This window comes from Chiroxiphia lanceolata, chromosome 19, assembly GCF_009829145.1.
Source record: "Chiroxiphia lanceolata isolate bChiLan1 chromosome 19, bChiLan1.pri, whole genome shotgun sequence".
Classification (NCBI taxonomy): domain Eukaryota; kingdom Metazoa; phylum Chordata; class Aves; order Passeriformes; family Pipridae; genus Chiroxiphia; species Chiroxiphia lanceolata.
Window position 1 is genome coordinate 8,135,377 of NC_045655.1, and position 21,866 is coordinate 8,157,242.

A 21,866-nucleotide genomic window follows, 5' to 3' on the forward strand; every position below is an offset into this window, starting at 1 on the left:
ATTTTCAGCCCTCAAAACAAGGGGTCACAGCACCTTTGTACGTGGCTTCATTCTTGTGGAACTGATCCCAGTCACTTTGTATCTGCTTTCTGTACTTAACCAACCCTGCTCAAATGAAATCTGTTCTGTTTGTCTCATCTCAGGGCTGCAAGAACATGACCCAGCACCCAGCAGGAGCATTTCCATTTCTCTGTGGTGGGCAGTTGAGCTCAATGGGAGGGTAAAATCCTGACTCACCCAATTTTGGGACTGCACACAAGCATCTCTTGATCTGATTAGAACTGTACAGGACAGATGCACAGAGCTGGGAGGCTGCAAGACAGAGGAACTCCCCATTCCAAATGCTTCCTACAGAGAAAACTCTTGCTCTGCCACTATGTTAGGTGTAGTGATCCAGCTGAAATCTCATTATAGCCCCCAACCTAATGCTGTAGAAAAGAGGATCTGGAGGACAGATAAATTCCATCTGTATCCCCTGGATTTCTGCCTGGAACAGGAACAGCAGCAGATAAAGCAACAGAAAGTAAAACTGTGATCTTCATCTCCACATGGATCTCAGATTGTACAAATCTTAACAGGAACCCAACATCTTTTAAACACAAAGTCACTGAAGTCAGAGAGTACAGCATTTAAAACACTAATTTAGCTGGAGAGGAGGCAAAGTCCACTGTGTTACCTTTTCAGTTACTCTTATTCATCATATACTCATGGTTTCGCTTGTTCATGTGAACCCAAATGAAAAATAAGATTAAAATTCCCACTGGCTGATTGGACACGTTTCCAAGACCTGACAAATGTGAATCTTGATTAAACAGATAGAGCCAGATCCTTGGTGAGAACTTGAGCCACTGCCAATTCTCAATCACCTGAAGTTCTGGCACATAAAATCTCCTTCCCCAGTCCTGTTGTGCTGTCAGATGTGTTGCACACTTATTGTAGGCATGGATCCAGGAAATCCTATCACCTTTGGCCTCCCAGTAAACCAGCAGTTCTGAGGATAGCAGCAGATTCCAGGGAGCCTGCCCATATGTCCCTGATGTCCAGATGAAGAATGATCCAACTTAAGAAGGATGGCTGCAAGCCAGCTTCTGAAAGCAAAGTCTTAGAGACAAACATTCTTCAAAAACAACCCTTTGGATGTCAGAGGTGTCAGTAATTCTTTGCTCTCCTCCTGTGGCTTTAGAGATCCCGGAGCAGTTTTCACAGCAGTCCATAGGGTTTTTCTCAGACTCTGCTAAACTTTGACTGTCAATTATGAGAGACAGAGGGAAAAGTTAAAATAAGAAGTTCAGATTGGATAAAACAAACACTCTTTTCACCATAAGGATGGGGAAGCACTAGAACAGGTTGCCTAGAGTTGATGTAAAGCTTTCATCCATCCTGGAAAGTTTTCAAGACCAGACTGGATAATGCCTTCAGTAACTTGGTCTGACCTCTTGGCTGAGCCTATTTTGAACAAGATGGTTGGACTAGAGGAGGTCCTTTCCAATCTGATTTGTCCCATATGATCCCAGTTTGGAAATAGCACATTCATATCTGCAGACATATTTGCTCCTGTGGTGTTTTGATGTCAAAAACCTGTCAGAGCCTCGGTGCTTTATCTGGTACAATTTGATGTTTTCAGAAATGTCTGACTTGTGCGAGTGCTCAGTGCAGCCTGTGCAAGATTCCTGCTGTTCCTGTGAAATCCTTGGGGAAACAAGAGCTGTCCCTACACAGCAAGCCCCCACCACTGCTAAGAGAAGCTGCATGTGGTAGGGCACTGGTTTTGGTAAACAGAGGCCTTTTAAATTAAGACTGTCTCAGAGCTCTTCTGCAAAAACACCAGACACCAATTACTTCCTGTGATTTCAGTATTTCTTCTCCTGTACACAATTTCCTGCATATTGAACATCTGATCAGTACTTGCATTTCTTTTGAGATTAAACAATGTTGCAAGTCCTATTTTCCAAACTGCAAATTGTTTGAACAATTTTAGGCAAAGAGCGGCTCCGAAAATATGACTTGATTCACCACACTTCACTGTATAATCAGGGAGGTTTTATAATCTGGTTTAGGGCAGTCTTGTGGACTTGGGATAAAATCAATCCTATTTTATTTTGTAACCTATGTGATCTTCATTTTCACCTTTATGTAGCCCACAGCAGTTCATACAGGCAATCTGAACTGCTAAACATTAAATTAAAATTACCCTGAGCACTGGAGAAAAAAAAATCTCCGTGTCTCATGCTGCTCACTGCCTGTTCAGAGGACTAATTAGGTATTACCTGGGCAAAACTGGCACAACGAAATCCTGGAAAGGGATCCATTCTCGGCCAGCTGTGGCCCTCAGGCACAAAACTCTCATTCTTAATTTTGTCAATTAGCTCTCTGCTTGTAGAGGTTTGTATATTGTATGTGTCTATAACCAGTACAATTTTTTTTTTTTTTATTTTGTGAAAGCTTATGATATTATGGCAAAGCAGGGGTTGGAGAGAGAGAGGTTATTACTTTAGTTTGGTTTTCATATCCCACCAAGTTAAAACACATATGCAATTTCAGTCTAATTAAGACATTTTTAAGCATATGAGAAATACCAGCAGAAAAAAAATGTGCTAAATTTATTCATGTTGCTAATTCCACTTAAGGGGCCAGATCTTTAAGTGGTATAAATTGGCTCTAATCCACTTGATGACAAGATAACTACTGGAAAGCAGAGCGTTCAAGGATTTGCCCTTATATGTGCTTTGCAGAATTTTGTCGCCACCAAGAAAATACTTTCCCCCCCCCCCCTTTTCTTGGCAGTTGTTGACATGGAAAGCAGGTCGGTGCATCTGAGCACGTTGGTCCAGGAGGCCCAGCAGAGAGTGACTGAACTGTCTGCACAGGTGGGGAGCGAAGGGCTGGGCACCGACACCTCGGAGAGGGAGAAGCAGCTGAAGGCCTGGGAGTGGAGGTCCAGGCTCTACCAGCGCATGAAGGCCGGCTACGAACACGCCCGTGAGTGAGAGAGGGGGCCAAAATTCTCCACCTAAACCCTACAGCTGAGAACATCCTGCAAAGGTGCTCTCACTGACTGACCCTCCCAAAGGTGCTCTCACTGACTGACCCCCCCAAAGGTGCTTCATTGACTGACCCTTCCAAAGGTGCTTTCACTGACTGACCCCCCCAAAGGTGTCCTCACTGACTGACCCCCCCAAAGGTGCTTCATTGACTGACCCTTCCAAAGGTGCTCTCACTGATTGACCCCCCAAAGGTTCTCTCACTGACTGACCCCCCCAAAGGTGCTCTCACTGACTGATCCTCACAGCACTGAAAATGTCAGGGAGGGAAAACTGAGGCCTTTCCAAGACTGGGAAGGGAATTGATGTTAGAACAGTAAAGGACCAAATATCTGAGGGCAACAAGCACTTATCTCCTCAAGAGTGGGCTGCATAAACTGATGAGACCTCCAGACTCCTGGTTTGGGGTGTAATGATGCTGTCCTTACTTCACATTTACTCCTGGATCTCATTTAACATCTTCAGAGTTTAAAACCAGATGACTATAAAAGGACACATGAATAGGCAGGAAGAGGGATGAGGATGTTGTCCTTTTCTCAGCTATAATTTCATTATTTTCACAAACACTTTTCCTGTTTTGTAACAGAATTGTTCTAAACATTTGGTCAAACAATGAAATTTCATTTTGCATATAAATATTGCAAAAATTTAGTCTTAATTTTGAAAACCACTTGGTATCCACTTCATCAGCACAGTCACAAACTGAGTCACTTTAAACACTCGTACGAGTGTGTACCCAAAGTAAATGGAAATTTGGGCCCATGGGAAGGACTAAACAGGACTGAATTGTTTCACATGCAGATCTTTTAGCTGTATCCTATTTGATGAAATACAATCATTGCCATTAACATTTTTACAACCATCTTTATATAAATGTACTTACAAATAATTTCCCCAAATTTATTGTATTCTAAGGTTACTTCCTCAAGACAGATGTAGTGCTCCCTCTATTAGATACTAAATACAGGAAATGCAGCAGTAGTGAAAGGTAATATACTGATTTTTTAAATCAATCCCAGCAGTAAGTCATGACATTATGTATTTGATTTCTGAATTGAGTCTGATTGATATTCTGTGAATTAAGCTTTTTTTTTCTTTTTTTAAATCAAAATGTTAGGCCTCAATTGACAACAGTATTTTGGAACTATTACACAGAAACACTTGTGGAATTTGCAATTTTTGAATCACAATAATGTAAAAATGTTTTCTGCTATTTGATAAATTTGTGTTTGCTAGTGAAACCATAAAGGTTTAATTAGCTCTTTGTGGTTTTGTCCTTTCTCTCTCCTCCTATCCACCCCAAGAGATTTATAGGGGCTTTTCATTGACATAATTAGCATGAATCTGTTTTATTGGGTTACATATATGCAGGAAGATATTTTTAACTGAAAGGAGCCAAAAAAACCATGATAGAAACAAATGGTGTCTGCAGGATATTGTTAGCAGGGGCACTAATTAAAATGCTCAAAAGGCAGAGAGCACAAACACCTACAACCCGAAGCTCACAATTGCAGGGTGATTTTCAGTGGGTTCTTTGAAGACCCAGAAACATTGTTTGAATAGGATTTGTTGTGCTGAAGAGCTGATGTTTTCTCTTCTCTCCCAGGAGCCCCTGAGGCGCCAACCAATGTCTGTCTCATGGTAACAAGCAGTACATCACTCACTGTCACCTTCCAAGAACCTCTGAGTGTCAACTCAGCTGTGGTGACCAAGTATAAAGGTACTGGATTTAGACATCTTTCATTTCCCTTAACAATGTACAAAAATTGGAGGGTTAAGTATTTATCTACAAGGGATTATATTACAATGCAAGTAGTGCTTGAATTTATTTTCCCAGTAAATAGCCATAGAAGTGGAATTTTCTTACAAGATTCCCCAAAGACAAGATTTTTTATTAAGGAAAAAAAAAAAAAGAAAAATAAATTAACCAAAAGCTTTCTCCAGGAGTGCTTTGAAGGAGTTTGCTTGACTCACTGTGGTTAGGACATCAGCTCAACGACTGGGTTGAGATGAGCAGTTACAAAACACAAACTAACTTTTGGTGCCTGTGGGCTCCTGAAATCATGTGTATCCTTGCAAAAGCCAAACCCACACCACCATTCCTTAAAGGAATGCCTCTGGAAGCTGAAACTTTTGGCAGAGGCTTCATACAGCCCAACTAATTAGCTATTCCAGGGCTGCCACATCATTCTTGGAAGAGCAATACATTTGGGGTGGCACCAGTTAGTTGCAAAGTGGAATGAATAAGAAAATGCTTCCATCTGAATAGCCCTGTTGAATAGAAATGGTTTTCAAACAGAATTTCTGTTCCACAGGAAATTCCAACATTAAGGAAAAAGAAAAAAAGTCTCATTGAAGATTAGAACAAAAATGAGAAATTTTAAAATTTCCTGTTTAAAGGAACTTCCAGGTTTTCTCAAATGTTTGGAACAGTGAGTTCTTCAGTGCTAAGCACAGCAACCCACAGCCTCTATCCTCCAAGTGGGAGCCTGAGTCAAGAGGCTGAGGATCTGAGGCCTTCTTTGCTCTGCCCAGGGGAGTCAGGAATGAGGCCCCTAAAAGTCCTCTTAGTTATTTCCCCCCCAGTTTCTCTCTTAATGTTTCCTCTTGTGTTTGTTTCTTCATATTAATAATGAAAAACTCATTTCAGAGGTACTTGAACCTCAGATTTCCACAGCCACAGCAAGAACCCTCCTTGGCTGTGTGGTGGGTGTGATTGGGGAGTTTGTTCCATGTTTCCATGGGGGGATGTCCCAGGGATTGTTTCAGCAGGAGAAATTCAGAAAGACCCAGTGCATCGAGGTCCAAAAGCTCCTGGAGCTCTTCCAAAGGTGGGACATGCCAGTGCACAGGCTCCACTGGCATCAAGCACAAAGCACCCAAAGGACTTATCTTGGAAAAGGCATATTCTCTTTCTTTCCTCCTCCTGTTTCTGGTCAGCAATTCCAGTCATCCCTGCCTATGCCCAGCAAAATAATTTTCTACATTCTATGAAACAAACCCAACCACCCAGACACCACTGAAGCCATCAAAGTGATTCTATTCTTCAGTAGAAGGTAAATTACTGTATTACACCTAGTCAGCTGGGCAATGCTGCAGGAAGTGTGATTTTCAAAAACATCAAAGCCCTTTAGAAGCCTAAATCTAATTTTCAGCAATGGCTTGGGTTGCCAGGAAACTAAATTTCATTTAAGGGCTTCCTACTGCCTGATTTACTTGTGAAAACAATACTTGGGCTCCTGAAACACCAAAGTTCTCTTGAAAATATCAGTCTGCTTTTTGTAATACATGTATTGTAAACAACCTTGAAATACTGCCCACCCTCCATTTATAGTGGTTGTTGATATTGTCACAGGAAAGCAAATTTCCAAATAGAGCTAATTTTTAAAATAACTGTCTAAGGGCTGTAGTATTTTTCTCTCCGTTATTCATTTGAGTTGAGTCTGGTTTGTACCATGTCAGTGCTGACCTCTTTTTGGTCAGCACCACATTCAGAGAAATTTAATCCAACTTGACCTAACTTTCTAATCAGACCAGGTAGCACTGCCCTGTATTTTGAATTACCCTCACTGGTGATCATTTTATGCTTTATCAGGTTGACAGTTAGTCTTGCCAGAATGTTCTTTTTAAATCCATTATCCCAGGAGACTCGCATATTTATGGTTAGATAAAAAGGAAAGATCATTAATAGCTCCTTTTGGTGACTTTCGGGAATTAATTAAGCACTGGTTGTGGAATTGTTTATTACATTATGGAGTGAGATTCTTTGTGCTTAGTTTGAGGGGTCATAAAATGAACCTTTCAAATGATCATTTGCAAGAATGATTAGAACCAGTTAGCAATTACTAGCCCTGAAAGGAGAGCTTGATAACATCTTTTTAGGAGGATCTTTTTAGTCAGATATATAAACCTCCTGTCCAGAAAACCATCGAAGCATTTTGCTAGTTCAGGGGAAAAAAAATAAAAAAAAAGGCTTTTAAGGGTTTTTTCCTCTCAATACTTTACCATTTCTTCTTCTAAGCAAATTAACATTCAGGAGCATTTGCAGCAGCGTTTAGGGAATACCTGCTCATTAACAGAAGCTAATAATGTTCTTTTCTCTGGACCTGAACTATAGGGGATAAAAACTGACATCAATTCAGTTTAGTTTAGTTCCCTGAAAACAGTGAGAAACTGCCAATTTTGTTTTTTTCTGTGTCATCTTTTTTTTTTTTTTTAATATATTTTTTCCAAAGCTGTATTTGCCCAAATGTCATTTAGAAACTGGGCTTGGAACGTTATCTAACTGTCTGCTGTTTTCCTGTGTGTGATCTTTTCCCTTGTTAGCTGTATAACTTACAAATAATAATACAGGAGAATAATACTTTGCACTCACTCTCTAACCACTAAAACCATCTCACTTCATTAGGAGATTTAATTTTAACCACACACGGTGAATGGGTATTGACTTTGGTGTCCCAGCTGGATGGCAGCTCAGTGACTGCATTCTGCTCAGCCATTGCTTTAAGGAGCCAGAATATTCTTTACTTCCTCTCCTGGATTGTTGTTTAATGTTGCAGGCACCATCCTAATGGCTCCCTTCAGCTTCCCTCAGGAGAAAGCTCCAGCGTGGTGGTGGCTGATGTGAAATGATTCCTAAGTATATTGTAACTTAGTAAAGTGTTTTGAGGCTGGAAGCAGACAGGCCCGACATAAATCAATAATAACAGTAATAATCTGCTCCATGCTGGAGAAAGACTCAAAGCCAGGGACACCTCAGCCCAGCCAGTTTTAGAGAGGATGTGAAGCATCACTGTAACACTGAGAAGAAAAACCCCTGCCCTTGGCTAATGGTGCCCTGGAGCCAAACTTCACATCCCATCCTGGAGGTACTTACGGCCGGCTTTGGTTTTACATCTTTGAAAACACAATCAAAACGTCCCAGGCCAACATACAAAAGAACTTTGCCACAGTTTGAAGCTTTCTGTGAGCTTTCTGTTTACATCATCATATGGTTACTGCAGGAGCTGTTGTTATCCCAGAGCTACACCACTGGAACCAGCTCCATGAAAAAACAATCCCACAGCAACATAATCCAGACAGACACCACTCGACTCCTGGGAACAGTCCCACTCGAGCCCAGTGGCAAGTGCTTGTAGGGCTTTTGAGAACTCTTGTCTTTCACTAATCAGCCTTTCTAGGGTTCACATGTTCCACACAAAGCAGCACCTCTTTTTAGAGAGCAAAATTATAAATAATTTTAAGCAATTTTGTTGCACTTATTTTCTGTGCATTTTAAACAAGGTTATTATTTTGCTTTTATGGTGAATAAGCACAGATAAACCTCCCCTTATTGCATAAATTTTTTTCATCCACTTCCCATCAGAAGTAGTCATAATAATGCTGTGATCCCAAAGTATAAGATAAGGGAGAAAAACAGACATAGTGCTGATCATTACCTACTGGAAAGGATCACTATGAAATGGAAAAATCTCTGTTTATATTTTATTTACAATTTTTAAACAAACATCTATATTCCCCTTTGGAGAAAAAAATGAAACAGCTTGTATAACCCAAGTTGAGCTAATTTATTTAAGAGCCTGGAACTATTTATGTTTGAAGAGAGAGGAAGAGACACATGTTTGATGTAGCAAACAGAGCTAATCTTCTCTCTGTTTGGATGTAGCTGCGGACTTGGATGCCAAGGTTTTTTCCAGATAATGATGCTAAGCTGTCTAGGCCAATTTAGCCCATGTTACCTTTTTGTTTAGTTTGGTATTTTAGCAGAATATTTCATGTTTGTCAAGACTGCCCAGCTTCCCTCTAGGATTGCTTTTGGATGAAGAGTTTTTATTTTCAGTCAATGTAGCTCCTAGAAAAAAAATGACACTGGCTTAGATCAGGAAAGAAGGAGTTATGTCTTGCTTAAATTTTGAGAAAAGGTCATTCCCTGCCTCCATTCTTCCAGGACAATTTCTGGTTCACTTCAGATTTTTTTTTTGCAGGAGAATAATTTAGATTGTCTTTAAATTACTAGTTCAGTCCTGGCTAGATGTGCAGTAGCCAAAGGATGTTGCTCTCACGTGGATGCATGAAATGGGTTGGTTATAGTGCAGAACAGGCTGGTGCAGTTTGGTGTTGTCAGTGGAATTCTCAGCTAAAGGAGCTGCCTTTGCACTCAGGATCAGCACCTGGGACCAGGGGTGAGGGAGCCTGACCAGGCTGGGCCTGTTTGAGATCTGCTCTGCAGCTCCAAACAAACCTGTATTTGAGATTCTCAGTTGACTTCTCACCCTGTAAATGGAAAATTTCCATTGAAAAACCTCAAAGATTTTACAAAACCTATCTACAAATTTTGTGTGATTCTGCGTGTTTTGTTCTCAGGGGTAATCCTTTCCCAACCAATCATTTCCCATGGGCTTCTGCTTGTTCCTGTGAGCACCTAAAAACAGCACATACCACGTGTTTTGTAATTATGCATTTGATTTATCCATCAAAAGCTGACATTTCATGTTTGGAAAACATGGTGGGTTTTTTTCTGTGTCTCTCTAAGCAGATGCTGTGTCACTGCCTGATCCTGTTCCAGTCTGTGGTGGAACTGAGCATCATTCTGCACTCAACTTAGTCTTCAAACCCTTTTCACTTATTATTCAAAGTTCCTTTCTATATTTTGAAACTCATTCTTTCTTTCCTCAAAACAGTTCTTGCTCCATAAAAAGAGAAGAGAATACATTTCTTTGTAAGACATTTGAATTTATCCTGCTGAATAGGTGTGGTCTGATATTTTTTACAGTAGTTCATTTATGGCATTTTATTAGGTCTCCTGGGCACTTTATTTGCACGTTACATTTTGGTAGCTAACAGGACTGTGCAATTTGACTTCTATTTTTATGCCTAGCAAGTACAGAAATGTATAAAAGTTAAAACAAACCTTTCTATTTCTAGCTCCTCTCAATGTCTGTAGTATGTGCTGGATTTAACATAAAACTTAAAAACTCCCATTTTTTATGTTTGCTACATATTTAAAATCACCTTTGGACACAGATCACATATTAAATGATGGTGTAATTAACTAATGTACTTAATCAGACTCTGGTTACTCGGTTGAATCATTCTTTCCTCCTGCTTTGTGTTTTATAAGGATTTTGAACAGCAGCTCAGGATAAATGACCCTGAGAAAACCCAGACATACAGGCTCTGCTTTTGTCTGCCTTGGTGTCTAAGGAAAAAGGCTCATATCATAATGTTTTTAAATTGTAGACATTGCTTTGCCTTTTACATTTGCTTCGACTTACCAAAATTAATAAGTATTTTTTAAAATTGTTTGCATGTGGCTGAGTGTTACAGCTCCCAGTCCATAGGTACAGCACAGGAGAGGGGAATTCCTTATGGCAGCACTGGGACTCAAGACCTTCAGCTTCTGTCTTGAAGGAGGTTCCTGATACAGCAGGTCTTTTGATTCGTGGATTTGGGAATGTTTCCTCACTGAAGGCTTAAACAAAACCAGAATCTCTTCAAAGGGTTTGAGGCAGTTTCCCTGCTCACTGCTTTGTCTTAAGTCTTCTCTGGTCCATCATGGGCTTTTCTGGACCATTTAAAAGCATAAAATGTCTAAATCTTAGTCAGCTTGCCTCCAAAACCTGATACTGTTCTAGTAATTAGATCTGACCCACAGAACTGATACATGAATGTAAATTTGGAATCAGGCCTTTGGATCTGCTTCAAGCTCTTACCTTGTGTATTGAGCATAAATTGCAGGGTTTCTTGCTTTCCTGCACGAGTGCCCAGTGAGTTCATGCATGAGCACCCAATCAGCCCCTGCATGAGCACCCATTTAATTGACTAATGAACACCCAGCTGGTTCACACACGAGGTCCCTCTCAGCTCATGTCTGAGCACACGAGGAGTTCACGCCTGAGCACCCCCTTGGCTCACTCCTGAGCTCTGGGCATATATGGCAGATTCCAGTAGGCAGGGGCCACAGGGCTGGGAGGAGGTCAGGAGATGCCAGGTGCTGGTCACAACTGGCCTGGCTACGTTTAAATGTGATGGAAAACTCCATCACTGAGTGTAACCCCAGTGTGGAGACAAGGGAGGCTGACGGCAGAAAAGGAGGAGGAGAGGTGTTTGGCTTCAGTTTAGCCTGGGAAAGGTGGTGGAAAGGTGTTCACTTGAATGTTTGTTTAATTATGTTTTCTTTCTTCTCATTCTGAATGAATGATTAGAAGTTTGTGTTAATTGGCACTAAATTAAATTAAGTAAAATATCCCCAAATCAGGACTGTTTTGCCTGCAACAACTGGCTGCATTGCTAGGGAAAGGTGAAAGCTCTGTAAGTTACTGCAGGGATTAGTTTATAAAGAAATAAAAGCCTTAAATATGATTAATTAACATCCATGCAGCAAAGTCCCTCTTTCTATCACAGGAGAACTAGAGGAAAAGGAGTGGAATCCCATTACACCGATTACTTGAATTAGTGTCTGTGTTTCCTTCCTCTGCTCACCGTGCTGTGCACTGCTCTGGTTTGCCTCCTACATTGTGATCGATTACTCTTTTTGTTTGCATTTTCCCAACTGCTCACTATTAATTAGATTTTAATGTTATGTTTTGGGAAGAAGCTGGGCCTAACCCATGCGAGCCTCTCACAAACAAGTAGCCCTCAGGTCCATAAACTTCCCCACTGGCTTTGGCTGCCCAGATTACGGGAGTCAAATGCACCCGCTGGGAGGGGAAATTTGCAGAATCCAAGCCAAGCTTTTCTAGGATGTGAAGCCTTTGCATAAGAACCTCATTTATTCTCCAATCCCTCTTCTAAAACATATTTTCTCCCACTTTCCTCTCCACAGCCAGAGTGGGATATGTTTGTCATTGCAGGGCTGAGAAACAAATCTTGGCTGTTACGATAATCCATTGTAGCTTTTTAACCACTGGCCCACACTGGAAGGCAATGTGCACCCACATGGCACATTTTCTTAGTTATTTATAAAATGCTAGGAAGAAATGTCATTTTCACTAGCAGAGAGGGAAAAAAAGTTCCTTCTTTTTGTACTGGAATAGCTGACCTTATTGCAAACAGATAAAGAATTGCTAGGATTTAGAAAACACTGATCAAATACTTGAGAAAAAAAGGTCAATAATTCTTTTTAATTTTCCCTTGGTGAGAATTTTATTAAAAAGCAATAAAAATAGTATCTTATAAATCATTTATATAATGTAGATTTGCTCTAAGATGAACTAGTGGAACTGTGATCAAGCAAAGATGTGTCTTTGGCACCCAGCCTGCTGTCAGAATGGTTCCCATAAACGTCAAGACATAAAATAGAGTGTTCTGGCCCAGGTCAAAGGAACATCCAGAAACAGGGCCACAAGAAAGGTTATTTTACATCAGGGATTATTATTAGCGGGCGTAAAACCTAAAGGAGCCCACAGCTGTTGGGAAGAAGATTTACTGCAAATAAAGTATTTGATTATTAAAAAAAAAAATAAAAATCTCTGAAACAAGTCTCACGAAGATTTATAGCCATGGAAGTTTCAAATGAAGATGTGCTCTCTAGGAATAGTCTAGGAATGCTTTTCTTGGTGCTCTGCCTGGCACTGCTCTGACTGTTGTTCTGATGAGATGCCCTTAAACCTGCCCGTAGCTCTTTCCCACTACACCCCAGCAGTGATTTGTTTACCTCAGGTGGGCACAGATCTGTTTGTTTGCATCTTTTTTCACTCCTCTTCAGCCTTACTGATGCTGCTACTGACCCAGTAAAAAGAGCCTTGAATAAGTGTACGGGAATAACTGAAATAATAGATAAAATCCAAAATAATGAACACTAGTATTGAAAGCAGTTAGAAGCTCAGGTTTTAATTTAAACAGTACCTAGAAATCCGAGTCCCAGGCCATGACTACTCTCTTTTAACTTCTGTGTTTGCACAAACTCCTCAGTGCCAAACATTTGTTTTTTCCTAATGGAAGCATTGTGCTGGGATCCTTGTCACTACTCCCTGGTATGACTTGTCTTTCTCCTGTCATTCTTTGGAGGATTTCCAAACATGAGAGAGGCATGAACAGAGCCTGAACTCAAGTCTGAAAAAACTGGACTTCTTTCTGAAATCAGGCTGGAAAGAACAGTTGAAGGCACCAGGGAGGAGCTGACCAAATACTGCAATGTTCTCCATCTGAGCTGCTGATGCTCTACACCAAGTTCCTGCTCTTCACTGGTGTTCAATTCTCTTCACTTGTTTTACACTTCTAAATATTTGTTGAGGTTCCTTCACCCTCATTTTATTCACACAAATGCCAGTGTTTAATGTCCTTAAATCCAGATGCTAAGACATCATGGGTGTAAACTACTAAAATTATTTCTTAAAGATCAGCAGGCAGAAAAAGTTGGTGTGAAGTGGTTTCTGGTGGTGCCTTCTTTCAGTTTTACATTTCAAAGGCAGCTAATGAACAACAGGATTATGTTTGGAGGCCCTTGGAAACACAAGCCAAGATCACCTCATCCTTCAGCCCAGGTCCTGGGTATGGGGAGGAGAGGAAGGAGCCAGAATCTTTACTGTTTTAACCTCTGTTAAAAGCCACAGTGGCATAATTCTTTGCTCAAGGTCACACAGCAAGTCAGAATGCAAGAATAAAAACCAGAATCCCAGGTCGATACAGTGTTCTGTACACCCCCAACAAGCAGCAACAGAGCTCTTGTCCCCTGGTCTAATTAATCTACTCAGCAATTCAATGAGTGATTTAAGTGCAAGCAAAAACAAACATCAAGAGAAGTGACAAATTCTACTGTGGCTCAGGCTATTTACTTGACTCAGGAGAAGGTGCTTTCCTGAATAAATCTACAATAGGGTCAGGAGGTGTTTTGTGCCTTCCCTTTGCCTTTTGTCTGTCCATCCATCCCTCTGTTAAGCTGTTTATGACGTGCTCAGCACAGCAGAAAGGTAGTGAGTGGGAAAGAAACAGGTGAAAATAAACTTCTCCCTTTATTTTAAAGAGCTTGAATTGAGTATTAAAAAAAAAAAAAAAAAAGAGGAAAAAAAAAAACTTGGCCACAAGTAAGTTACATAACTTAAGCCAGTCTAAAATTATGTGCCAGCAATTTACATGAGTTTTATGTAACTGTTTATACTGCTGTTTATTTAAAAATTACTACTTATCTTGGCGACCGCAGCAACACATCGTGCATTCGCTAGCTCTGGAATACAGGGCACCTTCATTAAAACACATAGTCACCAATATATTAAACACACAAAAAACCCCTGCTCTGACATAACATGAAGTGTCAGATGGAAAGCCGCAACAGCAAAGACATTCAGCGTTCACAACAAAGCAGCCCTTTGGGGTGTTCAGAACAGGACTGGAACATGCTCCATCCTTAATTCACCCAACAGCTTTCAGGGCCTTTACAGCACAGTCGGTGCAGTCTACAAGACCAGCTCCTGTTCCTGGGCTCTTATAAAGGACCCTCTTCATCCTCGGGTTTCTATACTCCAGCGTGTTTATATTCAGCATTTACGTGCTGAGGTGAGGCAGCCTTTTGTTCTCTCTTAAAGTCCCAAGTACTTCAGCGTGACACAAATGGTTGGTAATTTCTGTTTACTGCCAGAGCTGTCTCCCAGCACTCCCACAAAGAGGGCAAAGAAGCAGCTAAATCTTCCTGATGGGTTGCTGTGCACAAATTACCCAATTTTTAGATGTAGGTTAATCACAAGGATAAGACCATTTATGTGTAGCTGTGTATTGGCACCAGGAAGATCTGTACAGAGCCAGAGTGGGAGTAGGGGCAACACTGGCCTAAAAAGTGTAACAGAGCTCATGGGATTTTGTCCCTTGTTTTGGGGCCTACAAGATGCTCTACCTCTCCTTCCTTCATTTTCCCATCTAGGAAATAGGAACACTGGTATCCACATCCTTCTAAGAGGTTTATAACCCAGTGAACGAGTACAGCAGAATATTATGCATTATTTTTAGGTGGCCATTATGGCAGAAAGCTGAAATCTGTCAATGTATAGCAGGAGATATAAACTTAAGTGATAAATTACTTCAGTTGATTTGCATTTCTTTAAAGCTAAAGCATGTCATCTTCTTCTCACTTGAATCATTAAAAATCACAGGGGGGAAAAAAGTTTGTTAAAATCAAAAGTAAGCAAAAAAATTCCAGAATTTGTTATGAGTTTCTTTACAACAGATATACTTTGAAACGAGGGGAAAAAGAAGGCACTATTCCAACACAGCTGTTGAAAAAATATTTATTTTTCAGTTATGGAAATTTTTATTGAAACTGGGGGACGGGTTTTTTTCCAAAAGTGAGGTTTTTAAATAAATATATTTAAAAATTAAGTTTTGAGTAACTTTGGATACACCATCTTGTTGGGTAAATATCCTTTAAAAGGGGGGGAGGTTTCTCAGTCATAATGATAACCATAACCTGATCCACAGGCTAATATTCCTATGTTTTCAATTCCATGGGTCTCAGCCACCACAGGGCAAGCTAAAATAAAGTGAGTGCAAAATGCTGGCAATCCTGGCTGTGTAATGAAAAGCACAGCTGGGCAGCCAGGGAAGGCTGGGCTGGGTGAGGGGGTCGGGGGGCACCCACAGGGGTGGCACCTCAGCACCCGGGACAGGACAAGCAGGGGGTAGTTTTCCTTCAAGGGACCGGGAGATCGGTGGCACCCAGCAAGGGGACGAGGGCCCTGCACGTGGGGGTTCACTAACAACAGGAGTTTGGCCTAGAACATGAGAGCAGAGCTGGGATTTACCGTCACAAAACCCATTCCCTGCTGTTCCTGAGAGGGCTTTAAAGGCCGAGTCTGCCTGTTCTCCCCTTGGAAACTCAGCTTCTCCCTCTGAACTCAGTGGTCCTTGATTATTTCTGAGAACAAGCTGCCACGCTGTTGGTAGTCCCAACACCAGTATCCTGGTGTTCCTGCTGGTCACATGCCTGCAATCCTGTGATGTAACTTAGAGAAGATAACTTATCCTAGATAAGTTAACTCCTCTTCAGGCAGTGTCAGGATCTCAAACACTGGAGCCCTCTGTTAAATGCCTAATACAAGAGGAAGGGTTGAGAAGGAGCCCCACATCAAGAACAGGGCTGCAATGTTTATCTGTGAAAGCCACCCAAATTTAAATATGCCTCTTGAACTACCAGCAGTCTCCAGTCCAGAGAACAGTTAAAAACCTGGGAAGCTCAGAAGCTGCTTAAAGCCACTTCTTCCACCCTTGGCTTTTGTTTTGTGCTGCCTGAGGTGTGACCCTCCCACTGCCCCTCACATGGAGTGGGACACTCAGGTGTGCCTGGAGATTCCAATGAAGGCAGGATTTGCTGGCAGAATCTGTCTCAAGTGACTCTGTCTTGCTGAACATGAATCTTTGTTAAGAAAAATGGTGAGGGAAGTGACTCCAAGCTGTTGACAACCTGTTCAGCAGTCTGAACAGGATTTCTCCTTCTGGTTTCTCCTTCTGGAAAACAGAAAACATGTCTAAGTTTGCAGCATGTGTAGAGTGTCTGCAATGATTTAATGCAAGTGGAGTTAGAAACCTCGAAAATCACGGTTTACAATGGAAACTCTGACAGGCCATCAAGTTCAATGTTACTTACAAGTATTCCTATAATTAGGTTGTCAACAAAACCCTACAGTATGGTACCATAGCAGTCTCTATATTTTCATTCTAATGTACAGAGATAGCTGCCATTAAAGGTGGCAGCAATTAGCTATTTAAAACCCGTGGAAAACTAAAGAAATACGCAGTGAAAAAAGTTAATAGACAAAACCAATATTCTTTTCATTGCAGCAAACACAAAAATGTTGCAGATCATGCTGGGCATTCACAAACTGCAATCATAGACAAGGAGCTACTAGGGGAGAAGGGGAAAATGAGTTGTGCTATTGATACTTGGCTATTTTGGAAAGAATGTGTTGGCAGTTAAATGTTGTATATGCTGAGCAGAAAATTCTCTGAAGCAGTTTTCTTTTAATATGAAAATACCAGTATGACACTGCCAGAAGATGAAAATTCCCCATGCTGAAATTAGAACACCTATATGCTCTGATCTATTCTAAATTATTGACTCCAGTACTAATGAATATGCAAATAGAGTATCTAAGAACTATTCTGTAAATTTAAAAGGAAAGCTTTGTGTTGAAATCTCTGCTTTGGTGTAAATCCAGGATATTAATGAGCTCTCCCAATTTCCACTGTAGAATAATTTAAAAGATTCATTTCATAATGGTTTTGATAGGTTTTCCTGGAAGTTTGGGTCTGAAGGTACAAGTCACTAAATCCCAGAGGTATCACTCCAGGATCAGCCTTTCCTCTAATCATGGCGTCTGCCATTAATAAAGAATAATTTAAGAAAAAAGGCTGGTTTTCTACCTGCAGCCATCAGTTCCCCACTTGCATATATTCTTTCTTTATTCAAATCACCCAGTAGTTTCTCATGGTCTGATACTGTTTTATGTGCACATTAATTTTTGCAAGTACTGAGGAAGAGCCCAGACAGCAGGACCACTAATTCCACTAGCCCTGAAGCAGGAATATGAGTGACAGGAGCACTTTGGTGAAGGTGCCCATTGTACTTCAGGCTGCAGGGCAGATGGGAGGGATCTGTCAGCCCAGCACCTCTTCATTCCCTCCAAAAGTGGACACAGCTTAATAGGTCCTTGTGGAGCTGTGTCATTTCAGTGACCACAGGAACATCAGGCCTGGACAGCAGAGCCAGAACCCACTGAAACCAATGCTGAGGCTCCAGTGAGTGTCAGGTCTAGTCCAAGGAGGATATTTCTACCCAAATTAGCCAAGGGCAGGTGGTGAAAGTTTTGTGGACCTGTGGAGCAAAAAGAATTCTCTGCCCATGCAGATCCAATGCAAAACAGTGCTTTTTGTTGGTTTGGGTGTAAAAACTGCCAAATGGCATTAACAGGCCCAATTCCTCTACCTTCTCTTTTCCACTACTTCTCTTTCTTTAAAAGGAAATTGTTTAAATGAGGGCAAATGTTGGCTGAAGGTAATTTGTATTGCAGTCTATTTCTAAGAATTCTTTCCTGAAAAGCTTTTGAAGAATATTTTGCTTTTGTCTCCTATACACAGAGATATAATTTAATTACTGTGTAAAGCTTTGCTAAACATTACTGTTTAACATGACTTTTAGTATCCACACAGACTGGGAAAGTGCTAGGAGAAAAGCTAACCTGGGAGTGACTCAAGTCCTTTGACTTCTTTGCTTGGACTGGTATCTGATTTGATTTTCTCCTGCCATTTGTTTCCTAGTGGAATGGAGCTCTTCAGAAGACTTTTCTCCTTTGGCTGGTGAAATAATTATGGATAATCTTCAGTCTTTGAGGTGCTCCATCACGGGTCTCAGAACAGTAAGTGCCAGAGGACTCTTTAGACCTTGATGACCCCAGTGATACAAAGATGGATAATTTGCACCCCTGCCCGTTGGTAATCACTGCAGTGCCTTTCTTGGAGCAACATGTTCCAATGATTGAGCACAATATGTCTGGTATCCATAATCCAAAAGTGACAAAGGAATAGACAATTCAGCACGAACCATTCCATGAGTTATCATTCAGAGGGGAGATTGGAAAAGACCGGAGTGAAAGGTGCTGTTTTGTGGATCATGGGATAACCTGAGTGCAGATCAAAAGCTCTCAAGAGATCTAGTCCTGACTCTGATAACCAATACCTAAAATAACAACTCTTTCTCTTCTCCCTTTCAGGGAACATACATGTTGGTGGAAATAATTTTAATTTTTGTTATTTATCTTTGTCTATCTGTTTTACACTGATCAGAACTGGGTCAGCAATGGAGAAAATTGATGAATATTGATACGGATTCTTAAGCAGAATCATTTTCACCATGTGTCTGAAAGTCTTTTTCCTACATTCAGTGCCATTTGTACAAATGAATTTTGATTCACAAAATATTTGATGAAAACAAAGCCTCTCAAAATACAAATATTCCCATCAGAAACAGCATCAGAGGGGCCAACCCAGCAGCCACTGAGCTGGAGCCTTTCCACTGAATCCACTGCACACTGAATCAGGCCTACAAAGTCAGAGTAGGGGCAGGTGTGGATGTGGCCCTTGGGCAGTGTCCCAAAACAGAGGCTCTCAAAATGAGAGAAGAGAATAGAATAGAATAGAATAGAATAGAATAGAATAGAATAGAATAGAATAGAATAGAATAGAATACAATACAATACAATACAATACAATACAATACAATACAATACAATAGAAAAAAACCCTTTATTGATATTTTTTTCTAGCCTTTTATCTGAAGAAATCTGTGATTTGAAGCACAGTCTTCCAGGGAGCTGAGTCACAATATGCATTTACTCTCTGTTTCTCATTTTCTAGCAAAAAAAGGAGTAATTGTACTTAAAATGAAGCCAGTCTGCACAGCCACTTCCATAGGTACATGTTAAGATCAGTGCTTACCATGTGCTTGTCTATACTCTCCAAAGTATGTAACACAATTAAATTGAAAGTTAAGCCTCCAGGAGTGCTCTCCTAGATTTATGCCTAGATTTATGCATCAAAATCAGTGATGAAAGTCTGACCGATTTTAGTGGCACCCAAATGAAGCTTCTCCCATTGTTGTGCTGGTAGAGAGGCTCTGTCAAATACAAGAGGGAAAAGGGGAGTTCCTGCTCTGCAGTCTGATTGTCAGAGTTCCCAAACTGTCAGATTTGGCAGAAGAGGCTGTGGTTTGTCAGCTGGAATCGGTGTGTTCTGATAACCCTGAGGAGCTCATCTGCCCTCAGATCTTCGCTGTTTCGATCTGTCACGGTGCATTTAAGTTATTAAAGCTATTTAAGCCTCTCAAAGAAAACACCTTTGTGATGAGCTTCTCTGCACTTATTACAGCCAAGATTTTGAATGCAGTGGTAGTTTTGACTCCAGCTGTTTCCATTTGCAGGGCCAGAGGTATTATGTCCATGTTTCAGCGTACAACATGAGAGGATGGGGACCTCCAAGGAAATCTACTCCTGAATATGCTTCTCCTTCAAGTAGGTTGAGTTTGTCTGCCCTCCTAGTTTGATTGGTGATGTTGCTTTGCAAGAATTCCTTCCTCTTCAAAGAACAGAAAAAGAAAAATATCCTGGAGTTCATGATGTAATTGTCATGTCCTCTAGGAGTGAAATAAATAAATAAAAACTCCCCCAAAAATGAGCAAAATAATAATATATTTATGTGATATTGATATTTATGTCTTAGCTTGTATTCTTCTCCAGTCCTTTGACAGAACATTGTTGTCTAGTCATTAACACTTTAAAAAAATGAGAAATATTTTGACCTTTACTTCTCTTAACAGAGTTCTGATATATGGAAGTTCATTTTTCAGTACAGGAATGGATCAAAAACTGAATCTGAGCTGCTGAAAGCAAAACACTTACATGTATCTCATGTAATTTTGTATTCTGCCTTGTAGCATTACAGATCCCATTCACTGGACCATTCTTACAGCATCCTGTATGTCAAATACTCTAGTGTGGACACACACGTTGACAGGATCTAGCCTGTAAGCACTGAAATGTTCCAGAAATGTCCAAAAGCCTTTTTTCCCCTTCCAACCTCTGACAGGTTTTCTCAGACTCCATTAGGACTGTGATTTGTCATTTGTAATTTTTTAATCTATTATAATCCCATTGTATTGTTAGTTGCTTTTGCAGACTTGGTGTTTCCTGCCAAACTGGCTCAGTGTATTACAGCTCCCCTTGTATTGATTAATGCAGTAAAGTGAGACTTTTCCTTTTATTGCATTAACACTAGTGTTTATTAGGCTAATGTAGCAATTTAATAACCTTGCATGCTAATGTGAGAAAACACAGCAAGCTGTACCTACTCTCAGTCGTCCTAATGGAGAGGGTTGGATAAACAAGGCTCTTGCAGTACCATTGGCCCATTTTGCTTCAAGTTTGCTCTTGTTTGCTGCAGAATAATACCAGAATTAGGCTAAAGAAATACTCTGTTGGAGAACAAAAATGTGCTGCAATCATGGGAACAACTGAACAGCTCAGGGATGTGCAATTACCTTGACTATAGCCAGGTATAACCACACAGGACTGGCCCCAAAACCCACAGGTTTACATCAGCTGGGGGACAGACTCTCTTACAGTAGCTGCAAGTTATCCAGCTAAATATCCCCAAAGAAGGGACACTCCTGGCAAAACAGGCTGCATTTAGGACTGCAGCTTTGTATGATGTGAATTTTGCATCAGAGAGACAAGATGTTATTTACCACTGCAGTCACTGGAGTAACTTCAGAACTTCCTTACCCATGTGACTGCCTCCACCACTGGTTTTGAAAACCAGCAGATTTGTGCTTGGCAAGAAGGCAGTAATCTGACATTATGCCACTGTTGAATAACAAAATATGACCCTAAGCTAAAATTGAAATGTGAATACATTAATACTCTGCAGAGTTATCTGTAACAGCAGCCAGAAGTTTGTGCAAGGGAAATGAAAGCTTCAGGGCCTAATGCTGATCCATCCCAGAGCATCAAAGGTTTGTGACATCCTTGGAGATTGTCTGAGTATCAGTGAACACTTGCCACTGTCCTCCTGGTTCCCCCACACACAGGAGCAGCCTGGAAGGTGGTGGCCAATGTTGTGCAGCTGCTCTATGAAATGATAGCAGATTTCTAGGCTTATTCATTAGCAGGTGAGAGATGGACAACGAGGGAAACTGGTTTCCAAGTCATTTTTAAGGTAGTCAGCAATCTGGAGGTTCAAAAAGCACTGGGATAGAGAAATCATAAGAAATCCCAGTTTGGTGACACCAAAGCACTTTGAGATTGGTGAGTTCCAGTTGGTCCCTCTTGGCTGCTCACAGGAGATCCA

General features: G+C 40.8%; 1 protein-coding gene across 5 annotated transcripts in view; it reads left to right on the plus strand.

Moving 5' to 3' along the window:
- ANKFN1 (ankyrin repeat and fibronectin type III domain containing 1) overlaps positions 1 to 21,866 on the plus strand; it is a 125,395-nt gene that overhangs the window by 73,393 nt on the left and 30,136 nt on the right. For 3 of the 5 annotated variants that reach the window (XM_032706776.1, XM_032706777.1, XM_032706778.1), the window contains 4 exons: positions 2,785 to 2,979; positions 4,648 to 4,761; positions 18,285 to 18,382; positions 19,942 to 20,032. In XM_032706776.1, coding sequence (XP_032562667.1) covers positions 2,785 to 2,979; positions 4,648 to 4,761; positions 18,285 to 18,382; positions 19,942 to 20,032 — 498 coding nt within the window. Of the gene's footprint in view, positions 1 to 2,784; positions 3,043 to 3,956; positions 4,030 to 4,647; positions 4,762 to 18,284; positions 18,383 to 19,941; positions 20,033 to 21,866 lie in introns of those variants that run through there. The other 2 variants (XM_032706779.1, XM_032706781.1) reach the window with 2 other exon arrangements.